At 48.9% G+C, this 16616-nt stretch overlaps 1 protein-coding gene across 2 annotated transcripts in view; it reads left to right on the forward strand.

Moving 5' to 3' along the window:
• The window catches only part of LOC139465437 (transient receptor potential cation channel subfamily M member-like 2), a 72986-nt gene that overhangs the window by 51025 nt on the left and 5345 nt on the right, over nucleotides 1–16616 (forward strand). Inside the window, exons 34-38 of one of the 2 annotated variants that reach the window (XM_071247149.1) lie at nucleotides 1064–1258; nucleotides 2779–2884; nucleotides 3409–3552; nucleotides 3987–4100; nucleotides 14302–14316. In XM_071247149.1, the coding sequence (XP_071103250.1) occupies nucleotides 1064–1258; nucleotides 2779–2884; nucleotides 3409–3552; nucleotides 3987–4100; nucleotides 14302–14316 (574 nt within the window). The remainder of the gene's footprint in view (nucleotides 1–1063; nucleotides 1259–2778; nucleotides 2885–3408; nucleotides 3553–3986; nucleotides 4101–14301; nucleotides 14317–16616) is intronic. The other variant, XM_071247150.1, reaches the window with a different exon arrangement.

Consider the following 16616-nt stretch of genomic DNA (forward strand, 5'->3'; position numbering starts at 1 on the left):
TAGTTCGGCAAGGGTGGAAACTGGACTTTTATAGTCAGTTAACTCACTTGCCTCGGGAAGATGAGTGCCTGTTGACCTAATGTCTGTTGACCTTGTTCCTGTTGACCTAGTGCCTGTTGACCTTATGCCTGTTGACCTTGTTCCTGTAGACGGGGGCATGGGTGGCGCCGTGATTCGCTGATTCGCTGATTCGCTGTGCAGAGTTGCGTCCCTTGGGCACGCCAGAAACCTATGATTGTGGGTTCGAATCCCGGTTCGCCCCGATTATGTTTCTAGGTTTGTCAGCACCATACCTGTGCTCGTGGGTTTCACTGAAGTGGTCAACGTCTGAGACCTTCATCACTTTGGGCTTTCCTCCCACATTAAGCTGACACGCCGTGACATAACTGTAATACTGTTAAAAGCGGCATTAAACCCAACTCACTCACTCACTCAATGTTCCTGTTGACCTAGTGCCTGTTGACCATATGCCTGTTGATCTAGTGCCTGTTGACCTTATGCCTGTTGACCTTGTTCCTGTTGACCTAGTGCCTGTTGACCTTGTGCCTGTTGACCTTATGCCTGTTGATCTAGTGCCTGTTGACCTTGTTCCTGTTGACCTAGTGCCTGTTGACCTTATGCCTATTGACCTAGTGCCTGTTGACCTTATGCCTGATTACCTATTGCCTGTTTACTTCGGTAGGGAATTTTCACAGCAGCTTATGCTTGTTGTACAGGGTGATTTAGTGAATTGCAGTTGGGTGGTGAGACTCAGTGACTTGTGTCCTACGGTGTCGCCAAACCCTGCTGGCATCGATTGTTGCTAAAAATATCAACCAGGCTGCCATTAAATAGATTGAATATTGCTGAGCTTGGCAAACCTTATGCCCATTGACTTAATACTTATAGACCTTAGACCAAATGACTTTCTGACTACTTACTGCGTCTTTCCAGATCTTTTCCTTTACAATTTGATAATTTTGATTTTAATTGTGCATCTTGTACAACAAAGTTTGTTGAAAGTTGTGTGTTGACACTGGTAAGATCAAGAGCATGATTTTACCATTTAGTTTCCCTGTTTCAGATCTGTTGCACAGCGGAACATATTGACATTCAACAGCTTTGACAAGAAATTTCGGGTGGATCGAACAAGTCATTTGGGCAAATATGATGTTGTTGATGGTCTTCCAATCAATCCTCGGGGTCGGACTGGAATAACAGGGAGAGGAAGTCTGGGCCGGTGGGGCCCCAACCATGCAGGAGACCCAGTTGTGACCAGGTATGAGGGAGTGGGGTAGAGGGGATCTAGGTGTGAGGGGGTGGGGAAGAGGGGATCTAGGTGTGAGGGGTGGGGTAGATGGGGATCTAGGTTTGAGGAAGATGGAGATCTAGGTGTGAGGGGGTGGGGTAGAGGGGATCTAGGTGTGAGGGAGTGGGGTAGATGTGATCTAGGTGTGAGGGGGTGGGTTAGAGGGGATCTAGGTGTGAGGGAGTGGGGTAGAGGGGATCTAGGTGTGAGGGGTGGGGTAGATGTGATCTAGGTGTGAGGGAGTGGGGTAGAGGGGATCTAGGTGTGAGGGAGTGGGGTAGAGGGGATCTAGGTGTGAGGGGTGGGGTAGATGGGGATCTAGGTGTGAGGAAGATGGAGATCTAGGTGTGAGGGGGTGGGGTAGAGGGGATCTAGGTGTGAGGGAGTGGGGTAGATGTGATCTAGGTGTGAGAGAGTGGGGAAGAGGGGATCTAGGTGTGAGGGAGTGGGGTAGAGGGGATCTAGGTGTGAGGGAGTGGGGAAGAGGGGATCTAGGTGTGAGGGAGTGGGGTAGAGGGGATCTAGGTGTGAGGGGGTGGGGTAGAGGGGATCTAGGTGTGAGGGAGTGGGGTAGATGGCATCTAGGTGTGAGGGGGTGGGGTAGAGGGGATCTAGGTGTGAGGGAGTGGGGTAGAGGGGATCTAGGTGTGAGGGAGTGGGGTAGAGGGGATCTAGGTGTGAGGGGATGGGGTAGAGGGGATCTAGGTGTGAGGGAGTGGGGTAGAGGGGATCTAGGTGTGAGGGGGTGGGGTAGAGGGGATCTAGGTGTGAGGGGGTGGGGTAGAGGAAATCTAGGTGTGAGGGGTGAGGTAGATGGGGATCTAGGGGTGGGGTAGATTGGGATCTAGGTGTGAGGGGGTGGGGTAGAGGGGATCTAGGTGTGAGGGGTGGGGTAGATGGGGATCTAGATGTGGGGTAGATGGGGATCTAGGTGTGGGGTAGATGGGGATCTAGGTGTGAGGGGGTGGGGTAGAAGGGATCTAGGTGTGGGGTAGAGGGGATCTAGGTGTGAGGGAGTGGGGTAGAGGGGATCTAGGTGTGAGGGGGTGGGGTAGATGGGGATCTGGGTGTGAGGGGGTGGGGTAGAAGGGATCTAGGTGTGAGGTAGATGGGGATCTAGGGGTGGATTAGAAGGGGATCTGGGTGTGAGGGGGTGGGGTAGATGGGGATCTAGGTCTGACTCAGTCGGGTTCAGTAGAAGGGAGTAGATGGTAAGGGACTGATTAAGAGAATAACCTCTCAGTTAGGTGGTAGACACTATGTAGAGGTTGGTTAGTGTTAACACCAGCTACTATTGCTTCTGTTGGTACATGCATGGCTCTAATAACTGAATGCACGTGGAATCATATAAGAACACATCATATGCTGGGATTATCTGCTACACACACGTGTATATAAGGAAGATTAGACCAGCAGTACTGCTGCTTGTTCCAGTCCAGATAGGACCTTGACCACAGACAGCATGTCTTGACCTGTCTCTTCTGTTTCAGATGGAAGCTGGATGAGTTTGGCAGCAAAGTGTTGATGGATGGCAAGCCCGTGCTACAGTTTGTGGTGGTGCAGAGATCAGACAACAAACAGTGGGCTCTCCCAGGGGTAGGTCCATCAGCCCGTCACCATAGTAACCAGCACCTCAAGTCTGAACAATATATTTTACAGGCTCTTTTAATGTGGTCTCATTTCTAGAGGTCACTGGTGATACCACTGGTTGTTGGTTTGTCTTTTCCATAGGTCCGGGTTTGATTCCCCACATGGGTACAATGAGTGAAGCCCATTCCTGGTGTCCCCAGGCGTGATATTGCTGAAATATTGCTAAAAGCGGTGTAAAACAATACTCACTCAAGCCAAGATTGTTCACTTATCGTCTTAGGGACAACAATTTTGGGAGCAACATCCCTTTGATGCAGAACAAAAATGTGACTATTAAGATGCAGATACTGATGCTATTAGAAGCCTCTCTAGGTCCCATATTACACCAACTGATCCAACTGGTGTCAGCATTATAACTTACTACCGTCTACACTGCTGGAAAGCATGCCTGTTTAGTAAGAGTGCTTCACGTGGCAGTGTGATAATCAGATCCTGTGTCAAGCTTACAGGAACATGCTGCTTTGTTGCAGGCGATCTGTGAGCCCCAGCTGAGGGTGTGGGACATTCTGAAGACGGACTTCACGGCAGAGGCAATGGGCTCCCTGATGGGAGACCCAGAGGAGAGGGAGAAGATCCTGGTGAAGCTGGAGGAGCTCTCCAAACTCGGGGAGGAGGTGAGAGACACACACCTGCATTCTCTTGTGACCTGGAATAATGTCAGTTGTAAATTCACTATGATGGTCTGTTGGCCGACCTGTGAAGATCTGGGTTGGAAAGGGTCTTCAGCAAAACATGCTTGCCGTAAGTGGCGACTATGCTTGTAGTAAGTGGCGACTAACGGGATCAGGTGGCTTGGTTGATGCATGTCATCATGTCCCAATTTAGTGGATCGATGCTCATAATGTCAATCACTGGATTGTCAGGTCGAGACTTGATAATTTACAGACCCTCGTCATATAGCTGGAATATTGCTAAGTACAGTGTCAAACATCAAAACGATTAACTGTTGGCCTTAATAGCTGAAAGTTTTGTCCAGAATATGTAGGTTTATTTTTTCGGTAGACTATTATATACATGTCACAAACTCACTTCTCTGTCTCGTGTGCAGGTATACCGAGACTACGCTGATGACTCTCGCAACACCGACAACGCTTGGCTGGAGACACGTGTGGTCAACTACCACGATGAGGGAGGCAGTATATTGAAGCACTTTGTTCTGAGGGTAAGGTCCAACTCTTGCCCGTCTTTATTCTCAGCATGGCTTTGTCCCATGACAATGATGTGACTGTTTGTAAACTTCATCATCATCACACTTGGAAGGAGTGGAAATAATAGAAACTATATACTTACATTGCAAATGAAATTGGTGATGTTCAGTATCTTTGTGGTTTAAGTATTTCTGCTTTACCAGTGCATAATCTTTGCACAGCCTCCGTTCCTTGCTCCGTTCCTTGACCCCAGAGTTCTGTGCAGTGGTCAAGTTGTTAGTGTGTTTCCTGGATAGGCAAAAGACTCACATGGATAAATGGATGTGGATTCTATAAGACACCATCAATGCTTAAATTCTCTTTCTGATTAAATCCTCCTTGGGGCACTTATTGCATTTTCCTTGCTCAAGAAAATCTACATGACATAGTTGTAACCATTTTCCTTAATAAAAAATGTTACCACACAAAAAACTTCGTTTTTGTATGATATACGACCACCCTTACGGGGCCTCACCACCAACGGCGCCTCACGCCAGGGGGAGCAACTCTCACCCAAATCACTTTCCTTATGTCATCTGTAAGAGACAGACGTGTTGATTTTTCACACAAGACAAAATAAGAGAAATCTATCGTTCGACAAGAACCATGGCTGACCAAACTGTATGTATGGTACATTTCTTTCATTGCAAAGGCGTAATACCTCGCATTGTGAAGTTATAGAGTTGTAATTGACGCCACGTGCACGGCACCTTTGAATTCAAATGGCCGTAATGGCGTCCATATTGTAGTCCCACGGGCTGATACATGTAACACCAAGGCCATTAAGAAACGGCTTGGGGTTTTGTTATATCATACAGCATTGGACTACAATTTTTTCCTTTACAAAACCCAAGGTGGTGTGTTAATTTATAAACTACACTTACCTTTTTTTACGGGTTTTTTCACCTTAGCGCGTAACACGCCCCTTTGGTGTTATAGTTAAACTACGACATTGGCTATTAGTATCGCGTTACAAATCGCATTCTACATTACGCCTTTGCTTCTAGTTTCACAATTTATGCACGTATTTTTCCGATCTTTATATCGCACTGATACACGTTAATACCCTTCCCGCCCACCTCAGAAATTACGGTCTTGTTTACAAAGACCTTCAAACTGTGTACGGGTTGTTCTAAGACAGGCACGAACGCTGCCTGATATGTCTGGCGGAGGACATTGCCTTTACCCCCCAAAAGAGACAAGTTGACTTGTTCCACTTTAAAGAGGTCTATAAAGGCGGGGGTAGATATCAGATCTACTAAGACATCCCCCCCCCCCCCCCCCCCCCCCTCCCCATCTAAAAAGGGTAAAAAAGCTGCCGAGATTGTCTCCCCCCGCTCCCACTCCGGGGGCCGGGGGAGAAGGCTGGAGGGTCCCCGTAGTAAGCACTGCACCCTCTCCTGCACTGTCTTTGGCAGACTGTTCTGCGTTACTTAAGTCGCCGATGGCGTCGATGATGGAGGAGGTGAAGTCTCGGCTCCGGAGGAGCTACGGGCTGAGCCTTCCCCGTTGTCGGCGCCGGACGCGGCTTCGAGATCTGTGTTATGCCCGGCGTCGGCCGAGGCAGGCCACTTGATCTCGGGGACGATCCGAGACCGGGCTTCGGCTCCGGCTCGAGGTCGCTCCCCAGCGGAGGGGTGGCGGGCGCCGGCCCGTGCACTACCGACGCACAACTTTCCCTAGCGGAGCCAGACGCCTCTTCCGAGGCCGAGGCTTTCACTAGTGGATTCGTAGCCCGGAGCCAGGGGGGTTCCCTTTGTCTCGGGGACGATCCGAGACCGAGCTTCGGCTCCGGCTCGAGGTCGCTCCCAAGCGTAGTGGTGGCGGGCGCCGGCCCGTGCACCACCGACGCACAATTTTCCCTAGCGGAGCCAGACGCCTCTTCCGAGGCCGAGGCTTCCACTAGTGGATACCTGCCCCAGAGCAAGGTTGGTTCCCTTTGTCTCGGGGACGATCCGAGACCGAGCTTCGGCTCTGGCTCGCGGTCGATCCCCAGCGTAGTGGTGGCGGGCGCCGGCTCGGCCCGTGCACTACCGACGCACAACTTTCCCTAGCGGAGCCAGACGCCTCTTCCGAGGCCGAGGCTTCCACTAGTGGATACCTAGCCCGGTGCCAGGTGGGTTCCCTTGAACCTCCGGCACCTCGGCACCGGGACTCGGCACCGGGACTCGGCATCGGGCCGGGTGCAGAGGCACGTGCGGGACAGGATTGTCCAGGTACTGCCTCAGGTGGCTGCGCCCATGCCAGAGTCGGAGACACCCAACTTGACTAAGGTCAAGCAGGGCCGGCTGTTGCCCCCCCCCTTTCCCGCGTGCGGTGCGGAGTTGAAGGCTGCTTACATATGCTTCGAGGAGCAATATCATAATGCATGCCAACAGCTCCGTGTGTCCGTACACTCCGCGTATCTGTCGGCTGTACAGAGGGAGTTAGCGGGAGAGGGGCCGGTCGACTCTTCGGAGTTGGCCGCGCAACTAACGGAAGTTCAGTTATCTTACGCGGGACGCTATTCGTAGCTGTGCCTCGCAGATGATGTGCGCTGTTATGGGCATGCGCAGGCGGTGGATGTCGGTATCTAAATACTCGACTTACACATGCCAAGACTTACTTGCTTTGCCGTATAAGAGGGTGCCACCCTCTTCCCTGGGGCTCAGCAGGTGGTCCGAGAGGCCGCTCAATGGTATACTTCCATCAAAGACTCATGAGGCCATGTTGGAGGTACCAAGCGTTAAAACCGCGTAAGCGGGCCTCTCCAATTGTCCCCCCCTACGCTAACGCACGGGTCAGACGTCCACACCTGCTTGGAAGCCGCCGCTTCCTTCAGGTATAAGGGCGCCGGGAGGAGCAAGAGAGGCACGGGCCGGGGCAAGGCAGCTGGTCGAGACCAACAGCTTATTCGCGGGGCTGGGAACGATGGGTTCCCATTAGCGCCCGAAGAGCCCCGGGTGAACCCACAGTCGCAAGTTATCGAACTGCCGACAGCCGGGGTTCACTGCCTCCAGCCGGATGTCCCCGTAGGCGGCCGACTGGCTCTATTCCTGAAGGAATCGGAGACAGTTACATCACAATCCCCGGACCCCGTCCATTTTAAGGGATGGCCATTTGCCTCGGTGGAAACATCATCCGCCCCTCCCCTTCTCCGGGATAAAGCACACTCCGGTGCCTGCTACCCGAGAGAAGGCGGAATTCCTCCGTGCCGAGGTCGACGCACTTATGAAAGCTGCGATCGAACCGGGTCCCGAGGGACAGGAAAGCGAGGGCTTCTACTCGACTTGTTTCCTAGTCACCAAACAGTGATCTCACCTGTCGAGACAGGAGAATGGCTAACGTCAATAGACTTAAGTACGCCTATCTCCACATACCAATACACCCCGAGTTCAAGAAATACCTGAGGTTTTCTTTCGACGGGAGGTGTTATCAGTTCAGGGTTCTACCATTCGGGATCTTCACGGCCCCGAGGGTGTTCACCAAGCTGATGTTGAGTCCCGCCCAAGTGGCCAGGTCAAAAGGTCGGTTCTGCCATCCGTACCTCGACGACTGGTTACTAAGAGCTCTATCGCAATCCCTGAGTCAGATAGCTACACAACAAGTGATAGATATTCTGATCACGCTAGGGTGGATGGTCAGTCTCAAGAGTCAGATCTGAGCCCCACTCAGAATCTAGTCTTCCTAGTGGCTAATTTCAACACGGTGAGAGGACGTGTATCTCTGTCACAAGATATCAAGTCCCTTAAGCGCAAGTCACACTGCTCGTTACATAGCTCCAGTTACTGGACAACATGGCGGCGACAGTGGATTTGGTCTGGCGGGGCGCTTGAGAATGAGTCCCATTCAACAAGCACTCTGTCGAATTTGGGCGAACTCGGAAGATCTCGAGACTGTGCTCGAGACTCCGTATTGGCTCATTACACACCTCCAGTGGTGGACCGAGGTCGGGAATCTGTCCCGGGGGCTCCCCCTCGACACTCCCGTTCCGTCTCTCACAGTTCAAACAGACGCGTCACTCTCCGGCTGGGGAGGCGTTCTGAATGATCACACTGCCCTCGGGACTATGGTCCCAGCAGGAGATCAAACTGCATATCAATGTGCTAGAACTGAGAGCGGTCAGGTTGGTGTTCCAACGCTTCCCGGGTCTGCTTCGTGGCCAAGTGGTTCGTCTAGAGATGGGCAACCAAACGGCGATGACTTACATCCGGAAGCAGGGGGGAACGGCGTCTCCGTCGCTTCGACGAAAGACGTGGCAGTTCCTACTATAGTGCGACTCTCACGATATCAGGGTGCTACCTGTTTATCTCCCGGGGGTGGACAACGTCCGTACGGACGCTCTGTCTCGCCGGATCCTCGCTCCTCACGAGTGGAGGCTCGACCCGGGGATATTCGGGATTTTCGGGATTTTCTCCCTGTTATACAGGCCGTTACAGGTGGATCTGTTTGCGTCTGTGATGAATCACCAGACACCAACGTTCTGCTCCCGAGTCCACGACCCGAGGTCGGTGGCACCGGACGCCTTCCAGCTAGATTGGACGGACAGAATTCTGTGGGCATTCCCCCCAGTACCTCTGATTTCCAAGGTCCTGTCTCAGCTAAGCACTCAGCCTGCGCGACTAATTGTGCTCCTGGCACCTCTTTAGTCGGCGCAGAGTGGGTTTCAAGTAATACTCAGGTTTCTGTCTCAGCCTCCTGTTATATTACCTTTATGACCGGACCTCCTATCCCAGAACGGGGCCCTCCACCCGAATCCAAGGATTCAATGGGTGGCTTAGCCACTGTCAGGAATCGCCTCCAGAAGAGCGGTATTCCTGCACGAGTTGCAGACACAATACTGGCTTCGCGGAGAGATTCGACAAACGTTCAGTACGATAGATAGGCCTGCTATGCGCCCTGGTGTGTCGATAGAGGGATTGCAGATCTTTTTTTTTTTTTTCTGCAGATCTCGTATCCGTGATTGAGTTTCTCCAGTCGCGACTAGATGACGGCCTGGCCGCATCAACAGTCCGGGGTTACTCTACAGCTATCGCAGCTTTTCACGTCACTGTCGACGGGGCACTTCTGGGTGCACACCCATTAGTGCAGCGCTTTTTAGCAGGTGTGGACAGGATCCGACCGCCAGTCCGGCGGATCAGTCCCCCTTGGGACTTGTCAATCATTCTCGATTGGCTGTCCGGTCCTTCCTTTCGGGATCTGTCGTCTCTCTCTCTTCAGCTGTTGAGCTGGGAGACGGCGTTCCTTGTGGTGGTAACGTCCGGCAGACGGGTAGGCGACATTCGTGTTATGTCAGCCGATCCCGAAATAACTGTCTTCCATGCGGTCGATAAATATCACCGGGACAGAGTCAGTTTTCGACTACCGGACTCTTACTGTCAAAGGGTCGCACACGCTTCCACGTGAACGGCTCCTATTGAGCTACCTGCTCTTTCACAGCCTTCCGCGTCGGGGACCACTGCAAGACATGCTCATGTCTTGGATGTCCGCACGACTCTCATGGCCTATATCAGCAGAAATATTGGTGTCCGTAAGGATAACCAACTATTTTGCTGTTACGGCGGTAGGAAGGTTGGCTCACCTGCGAGTAAACAATCTATCTCGAGGTGGATAGTTTCAACCATTTGTACAGCGTATACGCTTACAGGCAGGGACCCCCCTACCAGGTTGAAGGCTCATTAGGTTAGAGCAGTGGCTGCGTCAAAAGCGTACGCCGCGGCTCTGCACATTGAGCAGATCTGCTCCGCGGCTATTTGGAGCCAGCCGAGCACGATTCATCAAACCTTACCAACTCGACAAACACTCAAGCGAGCGTACTCGGTTTGGTCAGTCAGTTCTCCGAACGGGGCAAAGTTCTAATCTCTAGCCAATTGAGCATTCGAGATTTTAGACAGTCCTCCGGTTATACTGCTCGGTAATGGTCCGGATTTTATCTTCTGCGGTCGATAAATATCAGTCCTTACTACTCGATAATACTCGTATTTTGCGCACGCGCTCCTTCGATCCTCGGGGACTCTCTGGCCTAGCTCAGCGCTGGTTATGGTCTCTCGTGATCTATGCCCCTATATCACTTGTTCAAAAAAAGTGTGGGGGTGGGAGGTGTTTCGAGTTCTCAACTTATGACAAGCCGCGAAAACAGGCTTTATCATAATATATGGTCGACCTTTCGACGGTGGTGCCTCACGATAAGGTTGGTTCCATTTATTGAACTCAATATTTTATTCTGTTGAATAATCAAATACGATGTATTTATTTACCCCTGTTGCTGACGGATGCCACTTCCTAGATTATCTTTGGGAGTCTGTCCTGATGCAATAAGTGCCCCAAGGAGGATTTAATCAGAAAGAGAATTTTACAAACCTGTAGAGGTTATGAATTCTCTGATGAAATCCTCCTTGGGGCACGGCCACCCACCTCCCCACATTCCGTCAGCATTTGACATATGGAAAGTGATTTGGGTGAGAGTTGCTCCCCCTGGCGTGAGGCGCCGTTGGTGGTGAGGCCCCGTAAGGGTGGTCGTATATCATACAAAAACGAAGTTTTTTGTGTGGTAACATTTTTTATTAAGGAAAATGGTTACAACTATGTCATGTAGATTTTCTTGAGCAAGGAAAATGCAATAAGTGCCCCAAGGAGGATTTCATCAGAGAATTCATAACCTCTACAGGTTTGTAAAAATGTTTGTTGTTTGTTAAACACAGTACTCGGCAATATTGATACTAAAAATATGCCAATTGCTGCCACTGAAAGGGCAAAGTTTTTCCCAATGGTTTTAACAATTGGGTAAAACAATTTGACCAGAATGTTATCAAAATTTAACCAGTAATTTAAATTTGTCGAAAATTTTGTGCAGTAGCAGCCAGTTTAGAGGGACGTTACTCATATTTCTTTTCGCCGAGTCATTTTCTGTAATATTGAGTGGGTTGAAGTGAGTGAAAATTAAAGAGTTTCCCCTTTGACACTTCTAATAAAACAAGAGTGAGAAATGAGCCCTGATGTAAGATAGACAGTGATATGTAGTCTTTGTTTTGTGGCAGCACCAAGGGAAGCAAGCCATCTCTGTCCTGGGAAGGTAGATGAACTGGCAACGGTTTCATTGACAGTCAGTCCCCTTAGTTTCCCAGCATTGTCAGACATCCAGTAAAGAGTAGAACCATAGTTTTATTTTCCTTTGGAATTTGGCTGATTACAGTTGGTAATCAACAACATAGAATATGTAGTTGTCCTCCAGATATTGTCCTAGGTTTAGTCCCAAACATAAGTCAGGGCAGATGTTTAAGCCCAATAGAATTTCTAGTTTTCATTGTATTTGTTTTCTCGCCTGTCTGTGGTGGCATGTCCCATGATGCAGTGGAAGTAGAGATACCGTAATGCATGTGACGACCTGCTTGTTCTAGTCTGTGTTCAGTACTATAGTCTGGAAGGTAATTTAAGGTACCAATGTTTACTACAATATCTGAAAAACTATCAGACCTACTCCAGTCAAAGTTGGTATGAGACTATTAAACAGTCATACATAACTGGATATTACATTTAAAGACAATCGGTGCATGAATAAAAAATCTGTCTATTTAGCTATCACTATATTTCATCAACAACCAGACCTGTTTGTCACGGGTGGAACGAGCATTCATTGAAACAGCCATCTGCATAATGCTACCCCTGCGTCACAGGGCCATATGACACAGTTGAACCAATCAACTCAACTTGAAAAGGTGCACGGGAATCACGCACGCATGAATACGGTGTTAGCGTTGGGCGTCTCAACGTGCTGAAGATGTGTATTGCAGCTTCAACAACCACAACTTTATTGATTATTGATTCCTTGATGACAATGTTTGGGTACGTTTCTGTATACAGAAATGTTCCCTAGCCAAAATTAAAATACAGAAAATTACAGAAACGTACCCTAGGATGAGTCCATTCTGCATTGGGCAGAGCGTTTGACTTGTTCCTTAGGCTCATTGCGCACTTAGCCTCACTTTGTCCTGCAGCCTGGAAATGCTCTGTCGGAACCCCCTCCCCCCACCTGCTCCTCTGTGCTCATACTTGGAGGGAGAGGGATCGTCCTGCTGGGCTTACTTCGTCCACTATTTATAATGTCAAACCTGACACAATTAGTTCAATTTTAAAAAAGATGTTTTCATAATGCACAAGTACTAAATAAATCTCTCTTTTTCATTTTCAACCAAATATTTTTCAAATTTCCAAGACAACAAGTTTCATATAGTTATCTATGACAAGATATGCCATTGCAGGGGATATTGGTGACTTTGTATTCTTTTTTTTCTGCGATGTTCTGATAAATACCAACATTTCGACATTTGTAGAAAGATTTCAGAAGACATCCAGCTTCTGCACCAGCATGTTATATAAGAAACGAGCATATTCCGCCATTCGCAGTATTACCTAATCAGGCGGACCAGAACAACTTGAACTGTTTCCGGTTTGGGGTTGAGGAATATGGACTTGTCTGCCGTTCAGAGAACTGGGAGAGTTTCTATAGTCTGATTTTGGTTTAGGTACATGTCTGTATATAGAAACGTACCTGGGGTACATGTCTGTATATAGAAACATACCTGGGGTACATGTCTGTATATAGAAACATACCTGGGGTACATGTCTGTATATAGAAACATACCTGGGGTACATGTCTGTATATAGAAACATACCTGGGGTACATGTCTGTATATAGAAACATACCTGGGGTACATGTCTGTATATAGAAACTTACCTGGGGTACATGTCTGTATATAGAAACTTACCTGGGGTACATGTCTGTATATAGAAACATACCTGGGGTATATGTCTGTATATAGAAACATACCTGGGGTACATGTCTGTATATAGAAACATACCTGGGGTACATGTCTGTATATAGAAACTTACCTGGGGTACATGTCTGTATATAGAAACATACCTGGGGTACATGTCTGTATATAGAAACGTACCTGGGGTATATGTCTGTATATAGAAACTTACCTGGGGTACATGTCTGTATATAGAAACATACCTGGGGTACATGTCTGTATATAGAAACTTACCTGGGGTATATGTCTGTATATAGAAACTTACCTGGGGTACATGTCTGTATATAGAAACTTACCTGGGGTACATGTCTGTATATAGAAACATACCTGGGGTACATGTCTGTATATAGAAACGTACCTGGGGTATATGTCTGTATATAGAAACTTACCTGGGGTACATGTCTGTATATAGAAACATACCTGGGGTACATGTCTGTATATAGAAACTTACCTGGGGTATATGTCTGTATATAGAAACGTACCTGGGGTACATGTCTGTATATAGAAACTTACCTGGGGTACATGTCTGTATATAGAAACTTACCTGGGGTACATGTCTGTATATAGAAACTTACCTGGGGTATATGTCTGTATATAGAAACTTACCTGGGGTATATGTCTGTATATAGAAACCTACCTGGGGTACATGTCTGTATATAGAAACGTACCTGGGGTACATGTCTGTATATAGAAACTTACCTGGGGTACATGTCTGTATATAGAAACCTACCTGGGGTACATGTCTGTATATAGAAACGTACCTGGGGTACATGTCTGTAGTACATATAGTAGTACCCATGACAACAACGACCCCTGAAGCAGAACTATCAAACTATTAGATAGCCTTTTGATCATATATCATTTCAGAAGAAATTGTGCATGTAGTCCTTCTTGTGTGGCAGAGATGCACAGTGAGGTCACTAATAACTAGGAAGGACAACTCTGGGTTATTCTAAATAGTTGTCATGACTACCTCCTTTTATACATTGTTGAATACGTGAACTATAATCTACATGGAAGGAATATGATTTCATAATATAACTACCAACCGAATAATCTATAAACTCACCCAATTCTATGTTTGCCCTTGACCGTTGTGACATCATTTTCTATACTACCTTGACATTGTTATGATATACGAACTGTTTCAAATTATATTTTACACTTCTTAAAGGTCTTAAAAATGAAAGCTTCTGCAATTTAGGATGTGATGATTTGTTCAACTGACTTCATTTGATAAAAGGAGAGCATCCTAGAATGTCTGTTAATTGAAGAATGGCAATAAATTGAAGGTTCAGCCCATGTATCTCTTCTCTTGTGTGAACCGTCTATGGGTCCATGTCATAGTTTCATGTCCAACTTCACATCCCCTTTCTTCTCTTCACAGCCGCATAAAGCACAGGTGAGCTAGTGTAGACCACATTCCCTCAACGCTCCCTCCAACACACAGCTCTATGTCAGACTGCATGGTGTCACTGTCTAGACCACATTCCCTCAACACTCCCTCCTACACACAGCTCTATGTCAGACTGCATGGTGTCACTGTCTAGACCACATTCCCTCAATGCTCCCTCCCACACACAGCTCTATGTCAGACTGCATGGTGTCACTGTCTAGACCACATTCCCTCAATGCTCCCTCCTACACACAGCTCTATGTCAGACTGCATGGTGTCACTGTCTAGACCACATTCCCTCAATGCTCCCTCCTACACACAGCTCTATGTCAGACTGCATGGTGTCACTGTCTAGACCACATTCCCTCAATGCTCCCTCCCACACACAGCTCTATGTCAGACTGCATGGTGTCACTGTCTAGACCACATTCCCTCAATGCTCCCTCCAACACACAGCTCTATGTCAGACTGCATGGTGTCACTGTCTAGACCACATTCCCTCAATGCTCCCTCCCACACACAGCTCTATGTCAGACCGCATGGTGTCACTGTCTAGACCACATTCCCTCAATGCTCCCTCCCACACACAGCTCTATGTCAGACTGCATGGTGTCACTGTCTAGACCACATTCCCTCAACGCTCCCTCCCACACACGTCCCTGTCCAGTACACAGCTCTATGTCAGACTGCATGGTGTCACTGTCTAGACCACATTCCCTCAACGCTCCCTCCTACACACAGCTCTATGTCAGACTGCATGGTGTCACTGTCTAGACCACATTCCCCCAACGCTCCCTCCAACACACAGCTCTATGTCAGACTGCATGGTGTCACTGTCTAGACCACATTCCCTCAATGCTCCCTCCCACACACGTCCCTGTCCAGAACACAACTCTATGTCAGACTGCATGGTGTCACTGTCTAGACCACATTCCCCCAACGCTCCCTCCCACACACAGCTCTATGTCAGACTGCATGGTGTCACTGTCTAGACCACATTCCCCCAACGCTCCCTCCCACACACAGCTCTATGTCAGACTGCATGGTGTCACTGTCTAGACCACATTCCCTCAATGCTCCCTCCTACACACAGCTCTGTCCAGAACACAACTCTATGTCAGACTGCATGGTGTCACTGTCTAGACCACATTCCCTCACGATCCCTCCCACACACAACTCTATGTCAGACTGCATAGTGTCACTGTCTAGACCACATTCCCTCAACGCTCCCTCCCACACACAGCTCTATGTCAGACTGCATGGTAACACTGTCTAGACCACATTCCCTCAACGCTCCCTCCCACACACAACTCTATGTCAGACTGCATGGTGTCACTGTCTAGACCACATTCCCTCAACGCTCCCTCCCACACACAGCTCTATGTCAGACTGCATGGTGTCACTGTCTAGACCACATTCCCTCAACGTTCCCTCCCACACACAGCTCTATGTCAGACTGCATGGTGTCACTGTCTAGACCACATTCCCTCAACGCTCCCTCCCACACACAACTCTTTGTCAGACTGCATGGTATCACTGTCTAGACCACATTCCCTCAACGCTCCCTCCCACACACAGCTCTATGTCAGACTGCATGGTATCACTGTCTAGACCACATTCCCTCAACGCTCCCTCCAACCCACAACTCTATGTCAGACTGCATGGTGTCACTGTCTAGACCACATTCCCTCAATGCTCCCTCCCACACACAGCTCTATGTCAGACTGCATGGTGTCACTGTCTAGACCACATTCCCTCAATGCTCCCTCCCACACACAGCTCTATGTCAGACTGCATGGTGTCACTGTCTAGACCACATTCCCTCAATGCTCCCTCCCACACACAGCTCTATGTCAGACTGCATGGTGTCACTGTCTAGACCACATTCCCTCAATGCTCCCTCCCACACACGCCCCTGTCCAGTACACAACTCTATGTCAGACTGCATGGTGTCACTGTCTAGACCACATTCCCCCAACGCTCCCTCCTACACACGCCCCTGTCCAGTACACAACTCTATGTCAGACTGCATGGTGTCACTGTCTAGACCACATTCCCTCAATGCTCCCTCCCACACACGTCCCTGTCCAGTACACAACTCTATGTCAGACTGCATGGTGTCACTGTCTAGACCACATTCCCTCAACGCTCCCTCCTACACACGTCCCTGTCCAGTACACAGCTCTATGTCAGACTGCATGGTGTCACTGTCTAGACCACTCTCCCTCCTACACACGTCCCTGTCCAGTACACAGCTCTATGTCAGACTGCATGGTGTCACTGTCTAGACCACATTCCCTCAACGC

The sequence above is a fragment of the Haliotis cracherodii genome, unplaced genomic scaffold (genome assembly GCF_022045235.1).
Source record: "Haliotis cracherodii isolate W230 unplaced genomic scaffold, xgHalCrac1.p SCAF_18, whole genome shotgun sequence".
NCBI lineage: Eukaryota > Metazoa > Mollusca > Gastropoda > Lepetellida > Haliotidae > Haliotis > Haliotis cracherodii.